The sequence below is a fragment of the Leptonychotes weddellii genome, chromosome 5, assembly GCF_054177405.1.
Source record: "Leptonychotes weddellii isolate Sample4059 chromosome 5, ASM5417740v2, whole genome shotgun sequence".
Classification (NCBI taxonomy): Eukaryota; Metazoa; Chordata; class Mammalia; order Carnivora; family Phocidae; genus Leptonychotes; species Leptonychotes weddellii.
The window spans coordinates 88160383-88183240 of record NC_138373.1 but is presented as its reverse complement, the minus strand read 5'-3'; the positions used below and the strand labels follow the sequence as shown (position 1 = coordinate 88183240).

Here is a 22858-nt window from a genome sequence, read left to right as displayed (position 1 = left end):
TATGTCTGAAAATATCACGATTAAGAAAGTGTTTGGAAAACTAAAATGGCAGGCAGCTGCCAAAGAAATCTTACCAAGGAGTGGCTCATGACTATGGGGAGGAACAGCACTCTGGTTTTGCCTCGTAGCCTCTGGCTTGCCTAGTTCAGAAGGATTTAGTGGAATCGACTCCTTTTTTGATGCCTAAAAAGACGGAATAATAAATAGCAAGGTTCCTACTTGAATGAAATGAAGACCTCTTGGCAATGATCAGATGTAGGCCTGCTGGCAACGCCTCTGCTGCCCTCACCGTTAGGACCACTGGCATTTACCAAGGACTGTGTGCCAGTCCACAGGCTTCCCCTCATCTCACGTCTCAGAGGCTGTGAAGTCAGGAATCCGAGGGCTAAAGAGGCCAGTAGCTTGCCCAAGTGCTGGGGCCATTATTCTAACCCATCCACTGACTCCAAAGTCCACATTGTTTGTAGCCGTAACTGAATGTACATTATATAAGGAAAAGTTCTGGATTAAGGAGGAAAAGCTCTTTGTTTTTAAGAAAAATGATGGTAAAACTCTATCTCACATGAAACTACAATGGGAAATAGTACTTTGGAGTGGGAAATGGATTAAACTAGAGGCTTTTACCAAATAGTCATCATACTGTTACACAGTTACAGGCCAACAATTCAATAGTTCATGTAGCTCATCAACATACATCATTTACCAATATAATATTACTGACAACTTATTAGCTTGGAAGTTGTCCTCTGATCACATCCCCTTTTCTCTTCTGCTAAAGTAACCACGATCTTGATTTTTATATATATGTATTTTATATTATATATATATAATTTTCTTTTTGCTTTTATAATTTTAGCATCTATATAAATACCCTTAAGCAATGTATGGTGTCTTAAACCTTATTTTGAACACTAAATAAATGCAATAATGCTTGGTGGAAAAAAAATACATCATTTACCTATATTGTCTTATTAAGTTGATGAACTTGAGCTACAAAATGTCTACATAATGTCTACTACTTGGACATTATGTTAGAATGACTTAACTCCCTCCTTCTAGCCTATTGTCTGGCACAAAATGGGTACCTAATAAACACTGGCTAAATGTATGAGAAAAAGTTAAATACTAGACCAAAAGACTCATGACATTTGTATAAAAATGTTTTGGTTTTTTTTTCAATTTCCTTTTTGTCCCTGGTCAGATTTAACTTCTCTTTTCTCCTATTTTTTTTTTATACCACTTTGTTTATAGGCCTACTTTAGATCTTTTTGCTGCCTGGGATACATTAGAACTATATTGTATGTGACTCTTTCAGATATTTACCACTATGTTTAGTCAATTTTGTATATGCAACAATGTATTTTAAATAGTGAGTATTTGTTAAATTGAATTAAACAGTATGTAATACTTGTAGCTTATAGCATTAAAATTTTTTTTCCAGACCATAAGGAGTACATTTAATCCACTGAATTGGAACCCATTAAAATAATATCATAGCTACCATTTATTGAGCACATATTATGTACCAGGCACTGTTAAGTTTTTGTTTGTTTTTGTATCAAATCACTTAATTCACACACCACTCTGAGTTTGGTGCTATTACTGTCCCTATTTTACAGATGAGGAAATTGAGGCACAGAGTTTAAATGACAAGCCTGAGGTTACCTAGCAGTAAGTGTCTGAGTCACAACGTGGACCCAGATAGTACGTGTCCAGCAACTTTGCGGTCAACCACTATTCTACATTGCCTCTTGAAAACATGGAAAGAGTTCATTTTATAGAATAGCATCTTTTCTCAAAAGAAATAATTAAGGAGCAAATTTCACCCACTTACGTCATGAATGTTACTTATTGTACTTACTTTCCTGCAGTTGATAGCATGAGAATCTTTCATTAAATCTGTTGGACTTGAGTCATCAAGGGAGGAAGAAGACTGTAACCTTCAAAAAGTAACACATAAAAATTTTCCCTAAGGTGATTTTTCCTCTAAATACATAATCTGATAAAAATACAGTGAAAAACAGGAGACTGAATGTCATGACAGTTCTCACAATTAGACTAACTTTTTCAGTGCCATGTTTATTTTTTACTATGGACTGCTGAAAAACACCTTGTGGTAAATAGGAACAATAAAACTCTGAGGTAAGAGCTCTTAAGTAAATCATGTTGCTTGTCTTATTACAGCATGTGGTAAAGTAATGGAATAATAAATAACAGTTCAAAATAGGCATTCACATCAAGAATCCGTTCCTTATTAGTTCCTTAATAAAACAGAACTGAGTAAAGAAATCTTCCTAATATCCTGCAACCTATTTAAATGAAAAATGTCATATTTTTACTATAGTAAGTCATGCCCAGGTATATAAACAACGAAACCCAAAACAACATAAACAAAATCCTATGCTTTAATCATAAATCTCCTCAAGAGTTAATATTGACAATATTAGTCTCTTCAAGACTGACAGTATCATATAAGGACAAATACTATAGGATTCACTCATGAGCTACTTAGAGTAGTCAAATTCATAGAGACAGAAAGTAGAACGGTGATTTTCAGGGGCTAAGTGGGGAGGGAAATGGAAAGTTATTGTTTAACAGGAGTTTCAGTTTTGCAAGGTGAAAGAAGTTCTAGAGATGGATGGTGGTGGTGATTGTGCAATGATGTAAATGTATTTAATGCTACTGAACTATATACCTAAAAATGATGAAAATGCTAACTTTGTTTATATATTTTACCACAGTTAAAAAAATAAAATGTCCTTCACTGATACAATGTTTTTTATTACTTAAGTCACTTAGTTGTAAAACCTTAAATCTGGAAGGAAACCTGGATCTTATAGTGAAAGTCAGTATAGGATTAAAGACCAAGAATGTACAAACCACACACTCGAGCATTTAAAAATTCACTATATGCTACTGCCAGTTTTACATATTAAGTGTTGTAAAGAAATTTATGATCAAAGTGTATGATGGGTTAAATGCATATCCTTGTACAGATGATTTATAATACTTTCAATACTTAAAGCATATAGCATATTCCAACTATTCAGTATTGAATAAAATTGGGCAGACAGTAGTCACATGACAATGTCCCAGTGATTTTCTTCAATGTAAAGTTTTTAATATGAAAACTTGAAAAATTCAGGCTCACAAAAAGGTAGAAAATAAAAAGCAAAACTTTCTTCCCTCTTCTATATCTCCCACCCTCCAACACCTAGGTGTAAATATGAGAAGAAACTAGTCTGAACAACTTTCTATATAGATTGTGGAGTTTTAGGTTCTTTCTTTACAATTCCAAAATCCAAAATACCTTGAAAACAAAGATTTTCCATAATTGATGTGGCAGCAAAATCACTAATTGATCTGACCTCAGCAAAATCTGACCTGATGAGGCTAATGTTTTATCCTACTTTGCCCTGCTAATATTTACAAAAATTCACTCCAGAAATAGATCTTTAAACTTTTATTATGGAAAACTTCAAAAAGATATAAAAGTAGATAATAAAATGAAAGACCATATATCCACCAAACAGCTTCAATAATTCTTTTCCAAATCTCATTTAATGTATGTGCCCCAAACTCTTTGCCTCTCCTCCCATACATTTTATCATTTAACCTGTAAATACTTCTCAAAGCATAAATACTAATTTAATTGATTATGGGGTGCTGCTATGATGTAACTAATTGCTCTCTTTAAAAAATTCAAATTCCAGGGGTGCCTGGGTGGCTCAGTCGTTAAGCGTCTGCCTTCGGCTCAGGTCATGATCCCAGGGTCCTGGGATCGAGCCCCGCATCGGGCTCCCTGCTCGGCGGGAAGCCTGCTTCTCCCTCTCCGACTCCCCCTGCTTGTGTTCCCTCTCTCGCTGTGTCTCTCTCTCTGTCAAATAAATAAATAAAATCTTAAAAAAAAATAAAAATAAATAAAAAAATAAAAAATTCAAATTCCAAAACAAGATCTTTCTAAAATCCAAAGAAATTTTAGGTTCAAGGACTATCTAGTCTCAAGGGTTTTAGATGAATAATTATGGGCCTATAGATACACATACTCACATATATAAACATGTATATTTTTTTCTTACGCAGGTGAGTTATTATACCTACTATTCTTCTATTCCTGTGCTTTCTATTAACTCTATATTGTAAAGAGCTTTCCATATTAATATGAATAGAACTACCTAATTCTTAACAGTTGCACAGGACTCCATTGTAAGGGTATGCTATAACAAGTTGTGGTTGTGATAAATATTTGAATCACTACTGTAAACAGGCATGCACTGAATGGTCTTATTCATAGACCTTTGCACAGTTGTGTAAGAATATTTGCTCCTGGGATAGAGTTTCTGAGTCTAAGATGATATTCGTTTACATTTTTTATAGGTACTGTTGAATTGCCCTCCAGAGTAGTTGCATTAGTTTATTTCCTACAGTTTGAGTTACTGCTCACTCACACTTACACTCACCAGTATTGAGTATTATGAAACTTTCAAATCTTTGACAATCTTGTAAGTGAAAAAAGCATCACCTTATTGTTTACTTTTGTATATACAGTTGACCCTTGACCAACAGGTGTTTGAACTGCATGGGTCCAATTTTACATGAATTTTCTTTGATAAATACAGTACTGTAAATATATCTTATGATTTTCATCTTTTTTTTATGTCAAAGTTTAGTTGAAACACAATGTTACACTAGTCTCAGGCATACAACATAGTGATTCAACAACTCTATCCGTTATGCTGTGCTCACCAAAAATGTAGCTACCGTCTGTCACTGTACAATGTTATTACAATACCATTGACTATACTCCCTATGTTGTACCTTTTATCCTCCTGACTTATTCATTCTATAACTGGAAGCCTGTACCTCCCACTCCCCTTCACCCATTTTGCCCATCCCACCACACTTCTCCCTTCTGGCAATCATCAGTTCTCTGCATTTATGACTCTGTTTCTGCTTTTTGTTTGTTCATTTGTTTTTTAGACTCTGCATATAAATGAAATCCTGTGGTATTTTTCTCTGTCAGACTTATTTCTCTTAGTATAATACCCACTAGGTCCATGATGTTGTAAATGGCAAGACCTCATTCCTTTTTTATGGCTGAGTAATATTCCAGTGTGTGTGTGTGTGTGTGTGTGTGTGTACCACTTTTTAGCAATAATTGCACCACAGACAAACCATTGATCAGGATACTCCACTGTGTAAACACTATTATAACACTTTATCCATTCATCTATCAGTGGACACTTAGGTTGCTTCCATATCCTGGCTATTGTTGTTAATGCTGCAATAAACATAGGGGTGCACGTATCCTTCAAATTACTGTTTACATTTTCTTTGGGGATTACCCAGCAAAGGAATTAACAGGTCATATAGGTATTTCTATTTTTAACTATTTTATTTATTTGAGAGAGTGTGTGTGTGCAAGTGGGGGGAGGGACAGAGAGAGAGAATCTCAAGCAGACTCCACACTGAGCACGGTGTCCAATGGGGGCTCGATCTTATGACTCAGATCATGGCCTGAACCGAAACCAAGAGTCAGACACTTAACTGACTGAGCCACCCAGGTGCCCCGGTATTTTTATTTTTAATTTTTTGAGGAACCTCTATACTGTTTTCCACAATGGCTGCAACAATTTACATTCCCACCAACTGTGCATGTGGGTTCCTTTTTCTCCACATTCTCCCCAACACTTGCTATTTTTTGTCTTTTGATTTTAGCCATTCTGACAGGCGTGAGGTGGTATCTCATGTTTTGATTTGCATTTCCCTGATGGTGAGTGATGTTGAGCATCTTTTTTTTTTTTTTTTAAAGATTTTATTTATTTGAGAGAGAGAGAATGAGAACATGAGAGGGAGGAGGGTCAGAGGGAGAAGCAGACTCCCCGCTGAGCAGGGAGCCGATGCGGAACTCGATCCCGGGACTCCAGGATCATGACCTGAGCCGAAGGCAGTCGCTCAGCCAACTGAGCCACCCAGGCGCCCCGATGTTGAGCATCTTTACATGTGTCTGTTGGCCATCTGGATGTGTTCTTTGGAGAATGTGTATTCAGATCCTCTGCCCATTTTCAAATTGAGGTGTTTAGGGTCTTTTTGGTGTTGGGTTGTATACATTCTTTACCTTGGATATTAACCCCTTATTAGATATATCATTTGCAAATATCTTCTCCTATTCAGTAGATTGCCTTTTAGTTTCGTTGATGCTTTTCTTTGCCGTGTAAAACCTTTTATTTTGATGTAGTCCCAGTAGTGTATTTTCTAAGATTTTATTTACTTGACAGAGAGAAAGAGTACAAGTAGGCAGAGTGGCAGGCAGAGGGAGAGGGAGAAGCGGGCTCTCTGCTGAGGCTCCCTGATGCAGGGCTCAGTCCCAGGACCCCGGGATCATGACCTGAGCCGAAGGCAAATGCTTACCCGACTGAGCCACCCAGGCGCCCCCCGACCAGTAGTTTATTTTTGTTTTTGTTTCCCTTACCTCAGAATACATATCTAGAAAAATGTTGCTAAGGTCAATGTCTAAGAGATTACTGCCTATGTTTTTTTTCTAAGAATTTTATGGTTTCAGTTCTCACATTTAGGTCTCTAACCAATTTCAAGTTTATTTTTGTGTATGATATAAGAAAGTGGTCCAATCTTTTTTAAAGATTTTTTTTCTTTATTTGAAAGAGAGAGAGAGAGCACGAGTGGGGTGAGGGGCAGAGGGAGAAGCAAACTCCCCACTGAGCAGGGAGCCTGATGTCGGGCTCCATCCCTGGACTCCAGGATCATGACTTGAGCCAAAGGCAGACACTTGACCAACTGAGCCACCCAGGTGCTCTGAAAAGTCGTCCAATCTTGTTCTTTTCCATGTAGCTATCCAGTTTTCCCAGCACTGTTGATTAAAGAGACTGTTTCTCCCATTGTATGTTCTTCCCTCCTTTGTCATCGATTAATTGACCATATAATCATGAGTTTATTTCTGGGTGTACTATCCTGTTCTGTTGATCTATGTGTCTATATTTGCGCCAGTACCGTACTGTTTTGATTATAGATTTAGAGTATATCTTGAAATTTAATATTATGATACCTCCAGCTTTGTTCTTTTTTTGCAAGATTGCTGTGGCTATTTGGGATTTTTTTTGTGGTTTCATACAAATTTTAGGATTTTAGTTCTGTGAAAAATGCTATTGGTATTTTAATAGAGATTGTATTGAATCTATAGATTGTTTTGGGTAGTATGGACATTTTAATATTCTTCCAGTCCATGAGCATGGTATGTCTTTCCATTTGTTTGTGTCATCTTCAATTTCTTTCATTAATATTTTGTACTCTTTAAGGTATAGAACTTTCATCTCCTTAGTTAAGTTTATTCATGGATATTTTATTATTTTTAGTGTAATTGTAAATGGAATTGTTTGCTTAATTTCTCTTTCTGCTACTTTGTTATTAGGATATAGAAACAACAGATTTCTGTATATTGATTTTTGTATCCTGCAACTTACTGAATCCATTTATTCTAATAGTTTTTAGTGTTTTCTATCTATAGTACCACGTCATCTGCAAAAATGTAACTCTTTTACTTCTTCCTTACCAATTTGGATGACTTTTATTTTTTTTCTTGTCTGGTAGCTGTGGTTAAGACTCGGTGAGGGGGGATGTTCTTGTTCTTGGTCTTAGAGGAAAAGCTCTCAATTTTTCACCATTGAGTATGATGTCAGCTCTGGGTTTTTTCATATATGGCTTTTATTTATGTTGAGGTATGTACCCTCTAAACCCACATTGCTGAGTTTTTTGCATAAATGGATGTTGAATTGTGTCAAATGCTTTTTCTGTATCTGTTAAGATGATCATATGATTTCTATATTCATTTTGTTATTGTGGTGTATCAAGTTCATCGACTTGCAAATATTGAACCATCCCTGCATCCCTGTAATAAATCCCACTTAATCATGTTCAATGATCCTTTTAATATATTGTTGAATGTGGTTTGCTAATTCTTTCCTGAAGATTTTTGCATCTATGTTCATCAGAGATAGTGGCATATAGGGTTTTTGTGTTGTTTGTTTTTTTGTAGTATCTTTGTCTTATTTTGGTATGAGAGTAATGCTGGCCTCATAGAATAAACTTGGAAACATTCTTTTCTATTTTTTGGAATAGCTTGAGGGAAATAGGTATTAACACTTCTTTAAACATTTGGTAGAATTCACCTGTGAATCCATCTGGTCCTAGACTTCAGTTTGTTGATCACTGATTCCATTTCATTTCTAGTAATGGATCTGTTCAGGTTTTCTATTTCTTCCTGATTCAGTTTGTAAAACTGTATGTTTCTAGGAATTTATCTATTTCTTCTAGGTTATTCAATTTGTTGGCATATAATTTTTCACAGTAGTTTCTTATAATCCTTTGCAGTGTAGGTTGCAACTTCTCTTTCATTTCTATTTTGAGTCCTCTCTTTTTTCTTGATGGGTCTGGCTAAAGGTTTATCAATTTTGTTATCTTTCTAAAGAATCAACTCTTAATTTCATTGATCTTTTAATAGATTTTTTTAGTCTCTCTTTCATTTATTTCCACACTAGTCTTTATTTTTTCCTTCCTTCTACTAACTCTGGATTTTGTCCTTTTTTTAGTTCCTTTATATGGAAGGTTACATTGTTTGAGACTTTTCTTGTTTCCTGAGGAAGGCTTGTATCATTTCCTTCTTAGAACTGCTTTTGCTGTGTCCCAAAGATTTTGAACTGTAGTGTTTCTATTTTCCATTGTTTCCAGGTATTTTTTTTTCTTTCCTTTTTGATTTCTTCATTGACCCCACTGGTGGTTTAGCATGTAGTGTAGTCTCCATGAGTTTGTGTTTTTTTCCAGGGTTTTTTTTTTTTTTTTGTAACTGATATCCAGTTTCGTATTGTTGTAGTTAGAAAAGATGCTCAATATAATTTTAGTTTCTTTAAATTTATTGAGACTTCTTTTGTGGACCAGCATGTGATCTATCCTTGAGAAGTTTCCCTCTGCATCTAAAAGGAATGTGTATTCTGCTATTTGGTGATGGAATGCTCTGTATATATTTTTTATGTCCATCTGGCCTAATGTGTCATTCAGAGTGATTATTTCCTCATTGTTTTTCTGTTTTGATGATCTATTCATTGATGTAAGTGGAGTGTTAATGTCCCCTACTATTGTATTACTGTCAACTTCCCCCTTTATGTCTGTTAATATTTTCTTTATATATTTAGGTGTTCCTATGTTGGGTGCATAGAAATTTACAATTATTATATCTTCTTCTTGGATTGATCCCTTTATTATTATGTAATAGCCTTCTTTTTTTTTTTTTTAAAGATTTTTTATTTTTTATTAGAGAGAGAGAGTACAAGCCAGGGAAGTGGCAGGTAGAGGGAGAAGGAGAAGCAGGCTCCCCACTCAGCAGGGAGCCCAACGTGGGGCTCAATCCCAGGACCCTGGAATCATGACCTGGGCCGAAGGCAGCCACTTAACCGACTGAGCCACCCAGGTGACCCTGTAATAGCCTTCTATATCTGTTGCTATAGTCCTAGTTTTAAAGTCTATTTTGTCTAATATAACTATTGCTACCCCAGCTTTTTTTCTCTGCCTCCACTTGTATGATATATCTTTTTCCATCCCTTTGCTTTCTTTTGTATGTGCCTTTAGCTCTGAATTGAGTTTTTTATAGGCAGCATATAGATAGGTCTATTTTTTTTTTTTTAATCTATTGAGTCACCCTATGTCTTTTGATTGGAGCATTGAGCTCATTTACATTTAAAGTAATTATGGATAAGTATGTACTTATTGCCATTTTGTTCACTTATTTCTGGTTGTTGTAGTTCTTTGTTCCTTTTTTCTCTTGCTCCTTTCCCTTGTAATTTGATGACTTTCTTTAATGTTTGCTTGGATTCCTTTCTCTTAATTTTCTCCATATCTATTATGCATTTTTGGCTTGTGGTTACCATGAGTTTCACATATAACATCCAAAGTATATAGCAGTCTGTATTAAGTTGATGGTTTCCTAAGTTCCACAGTCTAAAAGCACTACATTTTTACTCCCCCCTTCACATGTTACATATAGGACAGCATATTTTACATCTTTTAATTTTGTGTATCCCTTAACTAATTTTTGTTGATGTAATTGATTTTACTACTTCTGTTTTTTAACCATCATACTAGCTTTATAAGTGGTTGACCTACTACCTTTACTGTGTATATTTTTTAACCAGTGAAATTTTTTCCTTTTCTAATTGCCTTATGGCCTTTTCTGATTAAAGAATTCTCTTTAAGATTTCATGTAAGGCCAGTTTAGTGGTAGTGAAATCCTTTAACTTGTGTTTGGGAAACTCTTTACCTCTCCTTAATTTTTAATGATAATCTTGCTGGGTGGAATATTCTTAGTTGTAGGTTTTTTTCCTTTCAGCACTTGAATATATCATGCCACTTCCTTCTGGCCTGCAAATTTTCTGGTGAAAAATCAGCTGATAGCCTTATGGAGTTTCCCTTAAACATTTCTAGTTGCTTCTCTCCTCCTGCTTTTAAAATCCTCTCTTAATAATTTTAAACACCAAAAACAAAAGATATTGGGTCATGGTGTGGACTTCCTTGGGTTTATCTTGTTATCTGTTTCCTTCCCCAGGTTAGGGAAGTTTTTAGCAGTATTTCCTTCCTCAAATAAGTTTTCTGCCCTCTACTCTCTCTCTTCTCCTTCTGGGATCCTTATGATGTAAATGTTTGTTCACTTGATGTTGTCCAAGAGATCCCTTAACCTGTCCTCATTTTTTAAATTCTTTTTTCTTTTTGCTATTCAGCTTGGATGCTCTCCATTACCTTGTCTTCAAAATTAGTGATCCATTCTTCTGCATCTGCTAATCTACTATTGATTCCCTCCATTGTATTTTTCATTTCTGTCATTGTATTCTTCAATTCTGATTATTTTAATATTTTCTATTAATTTGTTGAAGTTCTCACTAAGTTTATCCACTCTTCTTTCTAGTCCAGTGAGCATCTTTTTGATCATTACTTTGAACTCTTTACCAGATAGACTGGGTATCTCCATTTACTTTTTTTCCTAGGGTTTTGTCTTGTCGTTTGGTTTGGTGCATATTTCTGTCTTCTCATTTTGACTGACTTACTGTTTTTGTTTCCATGAATTAGGTGGAATAGCTACTTCTCCTAAACTTGAAGGAATGGGCTTGTGTATGGTCCCCTGTGTAGACTGAGCCTGGTGACTTTTGCCGACTGGCTAGAGCTAGGGCTAGCCTGGGTGGGGATCCCAGGGCACTCTGTGCTAGGGCTGCGCTGGTGGGATAGCTGGAGCTAAAGAGGTCATGGGCCAGCATAGCCCCAGGGCTCTTTGCACCGAGGGTGCCCTGGCAGAACAGCAGAGATGAGGCAGTACAAGCTGCAGGTTCCTGGGGCTCTCCACACAGAGGGTAGCCTGGCAGAGTGGCTGGAAACAAGGCAGGGCTGGGCCTGAGGGTCCTGGGACACACTGGAAAGAGGGCACCCTGATGGAGTGTCTGGAGCTAATGCAGTATGAGCCAGGTGGTCCCAGAATGCCTGCACCGGGGGTGCCCTAGCAAGTCATGTGGAACTGAAGTGGTTCAGGCCTGGAGTATTCTGGGGGTACTTTGCACCTGTGTCATCTTTGCAAGACAGCTGGAGCTGTAGTGAGCACTGTCCAGGTGTGTCCTAGTATGTACTATACTGGGACCGCCTTAGTGGGATGGCGTGGGCTAGGGGCATGGGGCTTACTGAAGCAATAGGCCAGCCGGCATGTGCATAGAGGACCCTGCTCCCATCCACACTCTCAGGGAAGATGGTGAATGTAAACTGGGGCAGCCAGCCAGCCCCTCTGACCTGGACAGAGTTACAGCAGCTCCCTTGCTATTTTGACAGAGTTCCAGGCTGGTTCCTGTATATTCTAGTTGCTCTTCTAAATCGTGCTTTTTTGTGTGTGTCCCATGGCAGACAATCTGCTCATAATCCCTCAGTACTATTCCTTCCCACTGCTGTTTGCAGTGTCAGGCGTGGGGATTCCCTTTTCCCCTTTGTTACAGTGTCTGTATTTCTCTTACCATTCTTTATGTGGTCTCTATATCTTCACTTGTACAGAAGCTCTTCAGTCAGCCCTCAGTTCTTCTTCAGGAGAAACTGCTCTATAAATAGGTGTAGATTTGGTGTGTCTGTGGCAGAGATGAATTCAGGGTCTTCTCATGTCACCATCTTGGAACAGAATCTCTTCCTTATGATTTTTCTCAATATTTTATTTTTCTAGCTTACTTTATTGTAAGCATAGAGCATACAATACATATAACATACAAAATAAGTGTTAATTGACTGTTTATGTTATTGGTAAGACTAGTCAACAGCAGGCTATTAGTAGTTAAATTTTGGGGGAGTCAGAAGTTATATGCAGATTTTTTTTTAAAGATTTTATTTATTTATTTGACAGAGACATAGTGAGAGAGGGAACACAAGCAGGGGGAGCGGGAGAGGGAGAAGCAGGTTCCCCGCTGAGCAGGGAGCCCGATGCGGGGCTCTATCCCAGGACCCTGGGATCATGACCTGAGCCGAAGGCAGACGCTTAACGACTGAGCCACCCAGGCGCCCCTATATGCAGATTTTTGACTGGCAAGGTGGTTAATATCCCCAATCCCCATGTTGTTCAAGGGTCAGCTGTATATATTTGTAACTATGAGTGGGGTTGAGCAATTGTTTTCTGTTTTTATTTTGTTTTGTTTTAATTTTAGTTGGTTAACATACAGTGCAATATTGGCTTCTGGGGTAGAATTCAGTGATTCATCACTTACCTACAGTACCCAGTGAGGGTTGAACAATTGTTGAAGGTTCTTGACCATTTATAATTTTTTTTCTATTCTATTCTCCAACTTTTTATTGAGCTATTTTAAAAAATTACTTAATAACTTTATGCTTTATATAAAGTTTAATATAAATAGAAGTTAATAAAATTATAGTTTATTTATAAAGTTTAAATAGCTTAATAACTTTATTCCTTATACTATAAAACTTCATATAGGAAGCTATATTAAGTCCCTTTTATCACATGACACATTTTTTGCAATTTATTAATCTTTTACCTTTGTCATAATGGTTATTAGCTTAAGTTTTGAATCTTTATATAATTTATCAACTTTTTTCTTTATGAATTCTGGATTTTTTGTGATGTTTAGAAAGGACATTCTAAACTAAGATTATAAAAACTCATATCTCTGTTCTTGAAATATTTCTATAGTTTTTAAATTTTACTTTGAACTCTTTGGTTTATCTGAAATTTATTTTAATATAAAGAATAAAGTTGGTGTTCAGCTTTTTTTCCCCCAAATAGTTATAGAGTTATTATAATGCCCTTAATTGTTTAGTCCATTTCCCCTCACTGATTTGAAATGCCACTTTTACCATATAATAAATTCCCATATGTGTCTATTTCTAAAATCTATTCTTTCCCATTAATCTATTTGTGGGTTGTACTGAAATGTTTTAGTGATGGTAGCTTTATATTTTAGTATCTGTTAGGGTTAATCTCATTCTATTACTTTTAGTTTTTAGAATTTTCCTCAATATGGTTAGTATCATTTGTTGGATTCTAAAAAACAAATGCAAGATGCCATTTTGACTGGATTCACACTGAATTCATAGATGAGCTTAACAAACACTGACATCTTTACAGTATTGAGTCTTCCCATTGAAAAACAACTATACAGAAAGTTATTCAAGTCATCTTTTATGAACCTTTGTAGCATTAACAATTTGTTTTCATATAGTTCATATAGTTTGTAGCATTAACAATTTGTTTTCATATAATTCTAAATACTTAGCTTTTTTGTTGCTACTGTAAAAATGATCTTCTCTTTCATTATAATATTGAACTAGTTATTGTTTGCATATAGGAAACTTACTGATTTTTGAATATTGGTTTTATAAATATAATAATTTCACTTGTGAAAATATATGCAGCAATAAAACTTTACCTTTGTAAATCCAGGACTTCATTTACAATATCTGTTCCAATACTCCCAGCACCAAGTACTATTCCTGTAGACATTCCAGGCACACTAATACAAGACTGTTTAGAGGATTCTAAATAATAACGAAAGGAAAAATTCAAATGAAGACTTTAAAAATGTATATATAACTTCGGTTATTATTATTTTTTTCAACTCTAATATACTTCCTATTTCCCTCTTTAAAAGAAATAGCTACATCCTAAAACGTTCTAACCATTCATGCTTGCATTACAAACATAACTCATGATGGTTTAAAATGCATAAGAAGAATGATAGGAATCAAATGTGTATAACATCATTGAGGGTACATTTATAACCTGTAACCCTTGAGTACAGATATTTCCTTCCCATTTTAATCTCCACACTAAAGCCAGAGCAATACTGCTTTATTTTTTAATATTCCTTAATATCTCTATTTTTATTTATACAAGTAATACATTAAAATATTCTTGTGGTGGAAAATCAAGATAAGCAAAAACTCCCCCTTAATGTTTTCCATTAATTTACCCAACAGATATGTACTGAGTAACACAAACTACAAGGAACTTCTAGGGATAGATAATGGATAAAATACCATTTCTACTCTTGAACTCAGTCTAGTGGCAGGCCAGTTGAACAAACAACTAATTGCAATAGGATATAAGATTATAATGGAAGTGTGTTCAAAGTACTGTAGAAATTCTGAAAAGGATAATTTAAGCCATAGAAGTCTTTGCAATTTTGCCTTGAAATGTTTCCTTCTCCATGACAGAAAAAGATGGTAACAATAACAACAGTCCTAGTAATAAATATCCATCATTTAAAACTAAGCTTACCTTCTGATGATTGAGAGCTACAAGGAAGTAATGACACTTCTCTCATCTCACTATGTCCCCTAGAATTAAGAAACACCATAGGTGATTTTTTTTTAAGTGAAGGAAATTGTGAAAGCCACTATATTAAAGCTCTGTGTACTTATCAATTTTTGGCCTTTTTGTTCTATATATACACACTGTTAATGTCACCACCAGAGATCAAGGTATTGATGTGCTAAGTACCAGGGCATTTGCCCAATGCCCTATTACCCTATGAAGTACATTTTCTCACAGTTGCAAACTCTCAGTTTGTATATTAATGATAAGAAGGCAAGGATTATTAGAATGATTAACAGGGGATACTGCTGGAGATACCAAGCCTTGGGGGCCTTTTTAAAAAACTATAGATCAGGAAATAGAATGGGTTTGATGCAACCTTACAACAATTACAAAGAAAAACTTACAGAAAGCTAATAATACTTAGAATGGGCTATGTTAGCCTATTAAGCAAATCAGGAAAAATTGGGTCTTCTTTCAGGCTGGCTGACACAACCACAGCTAGGGCTTGGCAAGCAGGGCTTAGGCTGGATTTCTGCTTATTCCCACACAAGCACATGTGGTATCCCAGGCTTAGACGATGTGCATGCAAAAATGATATGCAGGATAAAACATTTCCTACAATGATATCCAGTGCAGTGGATAGTACAGAATTTTCTATGATCTAATTCAAAAGTTTAAAAGAAAAACATTTGAGTCATTGTGAATAAACTCTTAAATTTCTTTGACATTTATAATAGTTATAATTGTGCTATAAAGCATTCTTTAAGCATGCTAAAATACGAAAGGGGAATATACAAATGATAGTTTTAAATTACAACTATATCATTTAGTGGAGGGACAAGACAAGGCCACCATGAAGGGTAGGAAGGAGGAGCTTGAGTGAATACATTTACTATCACCTTTAATACCAAGCAAAAAGAAATTTATTACAAAAGGGAAAACTTACAGCTTAATTCTGAGAACTAACACCAGTGAACAGTGAATGAATTACAAAATAGTATATACTCAAGTTATAAAGCCAGATGATCATACAACTTTAATGGTTTAGCAAGATGAGAAAAGACACTCATTTGAAATTAACATAAAGATCTTAACAACATAAAAAATTACTTACAAAACTAAAGTGTTGACAGACACAATATACTCCAGTTCTTTGGTCCAAGGATTTGTGAAACTAAACCACTGGCTTTTTAAAGTTACAAAAGAGCCATCTTTCTTTCTGAACTTGTATGAATCTGTAAATATTTTCTCTTTACTCTGTAGAACTTAACAAGAAAAGATAATAATCAGCATAATAGTCTACCACTACATAAAAGTTTCAGATTTCACAGGATCGAGAAATGAGTTGAGGCTGTAATTAAAAAGTACCCCCAAATTACCCCATTCAATGCATACCTGCTTTGTGCTTGTCAGTCAAATTACTATGGTCATCTTGATGAAAATATTCATAACAAGAAGTTCCCAAAAGTTCCTGAGGCAGATATCCTAAAATTGCTGTTGCCCTGGTTTTAAAATTGAAAATAAACTTCAGATTGGTGAATGCAATCCCTTCCAGAGTACTGTAGGTCCATATATGGTCAGGATAGTAGGAGAGTGGACAGGGGGATGAGTAACCCTGGGATCCTTTGGCTGCCCAAGACCCAGACTAGAGGTAAAAAATAGAATGGACACCCACCCAGTCCAGGGTATGCTCTTCTCCCATTCAGTAAAATTGTGGCCACAGACCATGTTCAGTTTCTGCACTACTGGCTTAAAAAATATTATTCCAAGTTTTATCCAGCAGTGCTACTAGGCACATCTTTAATAGCCTTAGGTATCCCATTGAACTCTAATCATTATGGCATATAAATGTTCACCTTTGGTCCACATAGACAAATTTTCCATTCATTGCAAACCGGGTTATAAATTCAGTTGGTTTCACTTTAATCTCTCCACTGTTCTGTGGGACAATATATGGATGTAATCTTCCAATGGCAACAAGGCAGTTAAAATTACTACTGTCTTTCTTATTGTCCCTTTCTTCTTCCATTCCAACAACATGTGGAGGCCAGCTTCTCAAGTAACCAGTGCAGTGGATAGTACAGAATTTTCTATGATCTAATTCAAAAGTTTAAAAGAAAAACATTTGAGTCATTGTGAATAAACTCTTAAATTTCTTTGACATTTATAATAGTTATAATTGTGCTATAAAGCATTCTTTAAGCATGCTAAAATACGAAAGGGGAAAGGTATTGCACTGAAAAGAAATCGTCAATTCATTTACAGACCTTATTCTTTTTTTTTAAGATTTTATTTATTTATTTGACAGAGACAGCAAGAGAGTGAACACAAGCAAGGGGAGTCGGAGAGGGAGAAGCAGACTCCCCGCTGAGCAGGGAGCCCGATGCGGGGCTGGATCCCAGGACCCTGGGATCATGACCTGAGCTGAAGGCAGATGCCCAAAGACTGAGCCACCCAAGTGCCCCAGATGCCCCTTAACAACCTTATTCTTAACGGATTATTTTTCTCATAAACTAAATTATACATACTACAATAAAAAGATAAAAGATGGCTTTAATTTAGGTTTAAAGAGGTCTAGGGCTTAATATATTTCCAAGCCAGTTTTTAAAATTACAGTAATTCCTATTTGTTAGAAAAAGTTAAACTTTAAGCATCCTTGCCCTTAGCCACAAAGGTACTATTTTTAGCTTAGTAATTTTTGGTATAATTCATATTCAAAAATTCATAAAGGACAGTTAATTACATATAAATTCTTAAATTCCTTATGTTAGCACTTATAATGGTGAATAGACAGCTATGGTTATAATAGATTTATAACAATATTTAGAGAACATTTGCAGAAATTCATAAAAGGTATAAAAATAAAATTTGAATTAAATTTCACTCTTCAGAAAACTCCCAAGCAATTAACTCATAGGAAAAAGTTTGTCAAATAGGCTCAATCAAAATAATAAAAAACTGGAAATAATCCATATGCTCAAATATCAGGAAATTCTTAAAACAGTGAGATACAACACAAGCATAAAAAATTGGCAGTACACAGATTACGGCAATCCACACACAAAGCTGACTTAAGTGTTAAAAAGAAGGGGGAAAAAAAAAAACCGGGTAAAAATTATTGAAAACGGTGGTTTGTGATAAGATTTAGAAAAGACCAGAACATTCATTATTTTAAATCAGCACTATTTGGTAAGGCTGTTATTACAACAAATCTTAAAAAAAAAATGTAACAGAAGATGATATGGGCTGTCTTATAAGACAGCAACTAATAGTCATAGCAAAGACTTGGAGAACACTTTGTGTGCTGTGTTGCTTTAAGTGCTTTCAGTGTATAATTAATCTTCTTAATAGTCTTGTGAGGTGTTCTTATATCAGCACCATTGTCTCAGGAAATGGAGAGTTAATGACAAAGTCATAGCAGAAAGGGTAGAGCTGTGAGTGCTCTATCTTGGAAAGTGTTTAAACATGAGTTGTCCATGTTGTGATGGAGTGGGGTGGATACAAAAGGTGTTTCAGTCAGAGGGAACAGCCAACATAAACCCAGAGCCAAGAGAGTGTCACATGTGGCTGAAGGCATATCTGTGATGGGCAAGTGGCTTGAGAATAAAGCAGGGAACAGATAGGTTAGCTCTTGTAAACCATGCATAGGACATTGCACTCATCACCTAACAGACATCACCCCCTCCATGGTCCACAGATGCCTTAAATTATGTCATTATCTGTTTTAATCCGAAACCACACACACACACACACACGTATGCATTTTTTTTTTTAAATTTTGAGTGTAATTGACACACAATGTTACATTAGTTTCAGGTATACAACATAGTGATTCAACAGGTTTAAGCATTATGCTATGCTCACAAGTGTAGCTACCATCTGTCACCTTACAATGTTATTACAATAACATTGACTATATTCCTTATGCTGTGCCTTTTATTCCCATGACTTATTCATTCTATAACTGGAAGCCTGTATCTCCCACTCCCCTTCACCCATTTTGCCCATAACCTCACCCTCTCCCCTCTGGCAAGCATTAGTTTGTCCTATGTTCACAGTTCTAATTCTCTTTATTTCTTCTTTCATTTTAGATTCTGTGTATTAGTGAAATCATATGGTATTTGTCTTTCTCAGTCTGACTTATTTCACTTAGCATAATACTCTCTAGGTCCATCCATGTGGTCTTAAATGGCACAATCGCATCCTTTTTTATGGCTGTGTAATATTCCACAGAAATAAAAGCAAAAACAAACTACTGGGACTACACCAAACTAAAAAGGTTTTGCACGGTGAAGGAAACCATTGGTAAAACAAAAAGGCAACCTACTGAATGGGAGAAGATATTTTCAAATGATATATCCAATAAGGTTAATATCCAAAATATATAAAGAATTTTTACAACTCAACACACACCAAAAAACCCAGTTTAAAAATGGGCAAAGGACCCAAATAGACAATTTTCCAAAGAAGACATACAGATGGCCAACAAACACATGAAAAGATGCTCACCATCACTAAACATCAGGGGAATGAAAATCCAAAGCACAATGAGATATCACCTGTGAGAATGGCTAGAATCAACATAAGAAATAACGAGTGCTGGTAAGGATGTGGAGAAAAAGGAACCCTCATATACTGTTGATGGGAATGCAAATTGGTACAACTCCTTTAGAAAACAGTATGTTCTTCAAAAACTTAAAAATAGATACAATAATTCCACTACTGGGTGTTTACCCAAAGAAAATCAAAATACTTATTTGAAAGGATATATGTACCCCTATGTTTATTGTAGCATTACTTACAATAGCCAAGATATGGAAGCAACCTACGAGTCCATCAATAGATGAATGGATAAGGAAGATGTGGTATATGTATGCTATGGAATATTATGCAGCCAAATCACATTTATATCACTTACTCCCTATTCTGTTTATTGGCACCATAATCAACCCAGGTAGTTAAATAAGAAAACTGGGAGTCCCACCAGATTCCTTTCTTTACAACATGCAAGATACCTTAAGGGAATTAAAATTGGGATAAATGGTAAATACAAGGTTTTCATTCATATTAAAACTAGATAGCAGTCAAAAAGCTTACACACTTGAGTTTGGCATTTCTGATGCTTGCAAATTTACAAATGATCTTTTCAACTAAAAATGTAGATTTAAAAAGTTTCACATTCATATGGAATCTCATCACAAAAACCTAGCATTTTACTCTGATTCTTCTCTAATAACACGGTTGCCAACCAAATTTCCAATTTAATCTGTCTCACAATTCTCACTGTGAACATTTATTCAGTTAGCAGATTTTTAGTTGGGGTTATGTGATTCCATCCACTGCAATGCATTTGATCAATTGTCTTAGGCTTTTTTAAATCCCAATATGATACCTCTTATCTCAAGAATTCTTAGGGGCACCTGGGTGGCTCAGTCGGTTAAGCATTCAACTCTTGATTTCAGCTTAGGTCATGATCTCAGGGTCATGAGTTCGAGCCCTGTGTCAGGCTCCACACTCAGCCGGGAGTCTGCTTGAATTCTCTCCCCCCACCCCCACGCCCCTCCCTTCACATGCTCTCTCTCTAAAATAAATAAATAATTTTAAAAAAAGAATTCTTTAGATTTTTACCTAAATATTGGGGTCACGGGCCCCAATCCTTACCAAAATGTTTACATCAGCTCCACAGGATAGATTCAAGTATAACCTACTCTGTGATTTTTGGAAAGGGGGAAAAATTTATGTTAAGCCAAACACTGCCTTCATTTATAGGACATCTTTTCAAAATCCTTCATGAAATTTTTCTTCAGGTTGAGGGCTAGGTCTCTCAATCTGGTATCTTGCTTGGTCTGAATTCTCACAGAAGCAGATCTTGAGACAAGGATTCAGGTATAAGAAGCATATTTGAGAGGGGATCCCAGGAATACTAGTAGGGAAGTGGAATGAGACAGGGAAGAGAAGGAAGCTGATAAAGGATAGGTTCTCCAACAAGTTGCCACTTTGGAAAATCAATGTTATATCTGGGTGGGGGGCCTTCTGGGAAAAAAAGGTAGAACAAGAGCCTCAGAACTAAGTAATCTGAAGAAAAAGAGAGTTAGGGTGTTTGTCCATCAGCTCCCTTCAGGCAGTGGATGAGGGATGCTCACAGGGAGCATTGATTCCCAAGGACTTGAGGTCTGCCCCTAGCTAATGTAGGCAGAACAATCTCTAAAGAAGAGAGAAGGTCTAGCAGAGTCATGCAGGTTGGACATTGGAAACAAGGTGGCATCCGTTCAAGTGGTAGGTGCTAAGAGGATAGGTCATGGTATACTGACAGCATCTGCCACACTTGGCACAGGGAACCAAAGGGATTCTGGGTGTACTACTGTATTACTGATGATCTCATTAAGATAAATTTGAGAAGCACCCAAGACATTTGGTAGTAGTCATCCATCCTTCATCAGCCCTCGATTTCACAAGTAGAGATACAGAGTAATTTTATCCCTATCTTAGAAGCTTTTTCAAAGTTTGAATCTATAACATTCATGTAGGAATCAGAGCAGAAATAATGTTTTTAACGTCAATCTTGTTTATTTTTAAACTTTTTATTACGGAAAATCTCAAACATACAAAATCAGAACAGTATAATGAAATCCCACTTGAGGGATTCATCGCCAATCTTGAGAAATGGCTTTTCCATAAATTGTAAGTTCAGTTTCAATTAGCATAAAAAGGGCTGTTTTCTAGTCTCTTAAATTTGAGCGTAACTAAAACAAAACTATGGAGATAAGAGATGAGTGGTTAGCAGGGGAGGTGGCAGGGGGAGATGAACAGGCAGAGCACAGTGGATTTTAATGCAGGGAGACTACTCTGTGTATTATGACAGATAGATGTCATTATACATTTGTCGAAACCCATAGAATGTACAACATCATGAGTGAACCCTAAGATAAACGGTGGACTTTGGGTGATGATGATGATGTGTCAGTGTAGGTTCATCCTTCGTAAGAAATATACTATTTTGGTGGGAGATATTGGTAATGGGGGAGGCTCTGCATGTGTGGGGGCAGAGGTATATGGGAAATCTCTGTCCCTCCCTCTCAATTTCATTGTAAAACTAAAACTCCTCTAAAATAATTTAAAAATTTAAATATAACTGCTTTGCCGTCATAAATAAGAAAAACACCTTTACTAACTACGAGCTTTTGTCATTAATAGGGAGTCGTCTTAAAACATAATCCTATTGGCTAATTATTACTGGCAAGACCATTTAAGAGCAACTATATGTAAAATACAATATTTCCCTTGATACTCTCCTTGGCTAACGTAGAATACAAGATGATCTCACGTGCGGGAACCCATCCATGTGGCCAATCCGGGTTCAATTTTGCAGTTACCTTACCCCGGCCCATTGGTCTGTCTACATGTCTGTCTACAGGCAGTTGTCCTCAAATCAGGCACTGCAAGGAAAGGCCACCCCGATTGTTAACACATGCCCTTACCATTTCTTCGGCCCAACTGGCCGTATGCCTTTGGCACAGAGCTCTGGAGTATAAAGTGAATATTTGGTTCAAGTGCTTGAGCAGATTAAAAAGTCTTTTTTGAAAAGATATTTGACTCAGGCATCTGTGTGGCCCAGCTTGACGTGGGAGTGAACATCCGTGTGTGGGCAGGAATACATTCCTACCCCAAAAGCCAGCCCCCTTGCTGTGTGTCTGCTGCAGAAATCATCCAGAATGGGTCTCTTTCATTAGTAACCTTTTGGCATCTAGGAAGCTGCTTTAGTAGGTGGTATGGCATAGTGGAAAGAATATAGATTTTAAAGCCATATATTTTTTTAATTTTTTTTATTATGTTAATCCCCATACATTACATCATTAGTTTTAGATGTGTTCCATGATTCATTGTGTGTGCATAACACCCAGTGCTCCATGCAGAATGTGCCCTCCTCAATACCCATCACCAGGCTAACCCATCCTCCCACACCCCTCCCCTCTAGAACCCTCAGTTTGTTTTGCAGAGTCCATC

At 36.3% G+C, this 22858-nt stretch overlaps 1 protein-coding gene across 8 annotated transcripts in view; it reads right to left on the bottom strand.

Moving 5' to 3' along the window:
- BMAL2 (basic helix-loop-helix ARNT like 2) overlaps nt 1-22858 on the bottom strand; it is a 107725-nt gene that overhangs the window by 5959 nt on the left and 78908 nt on the right. For all 8 annotated transcript variants that reach the window (XM_031036124.2, XM_031036127.2, XM_031036125.2 and 5 more), the window contains 7 exons: nt 16711-16951; nt 16250-16356; nt 15969-16119; nt 14816-14874; nt 13965-14073; nt 1862-1940; nt 75-183 (listed from right to left, as the gene is read on the bottom strand). In XM_031036124.2, the coding sequence (XP_030891984.1) occupies nt 75-183; nt 1862-1940; nt 13965-14073; nt 14816-14874; nt 15969-16119; nt 16250-16356; nt 16711-16951 (855 nt within the window). The remainder of the gene's footprint in view (nt 1-74; nt 184-1861; nt 1941-13964; nt 14074-14815; nt 14875-15968; nt 16120-16249; nt 16357-16710; nt 16952-22858) is intronic.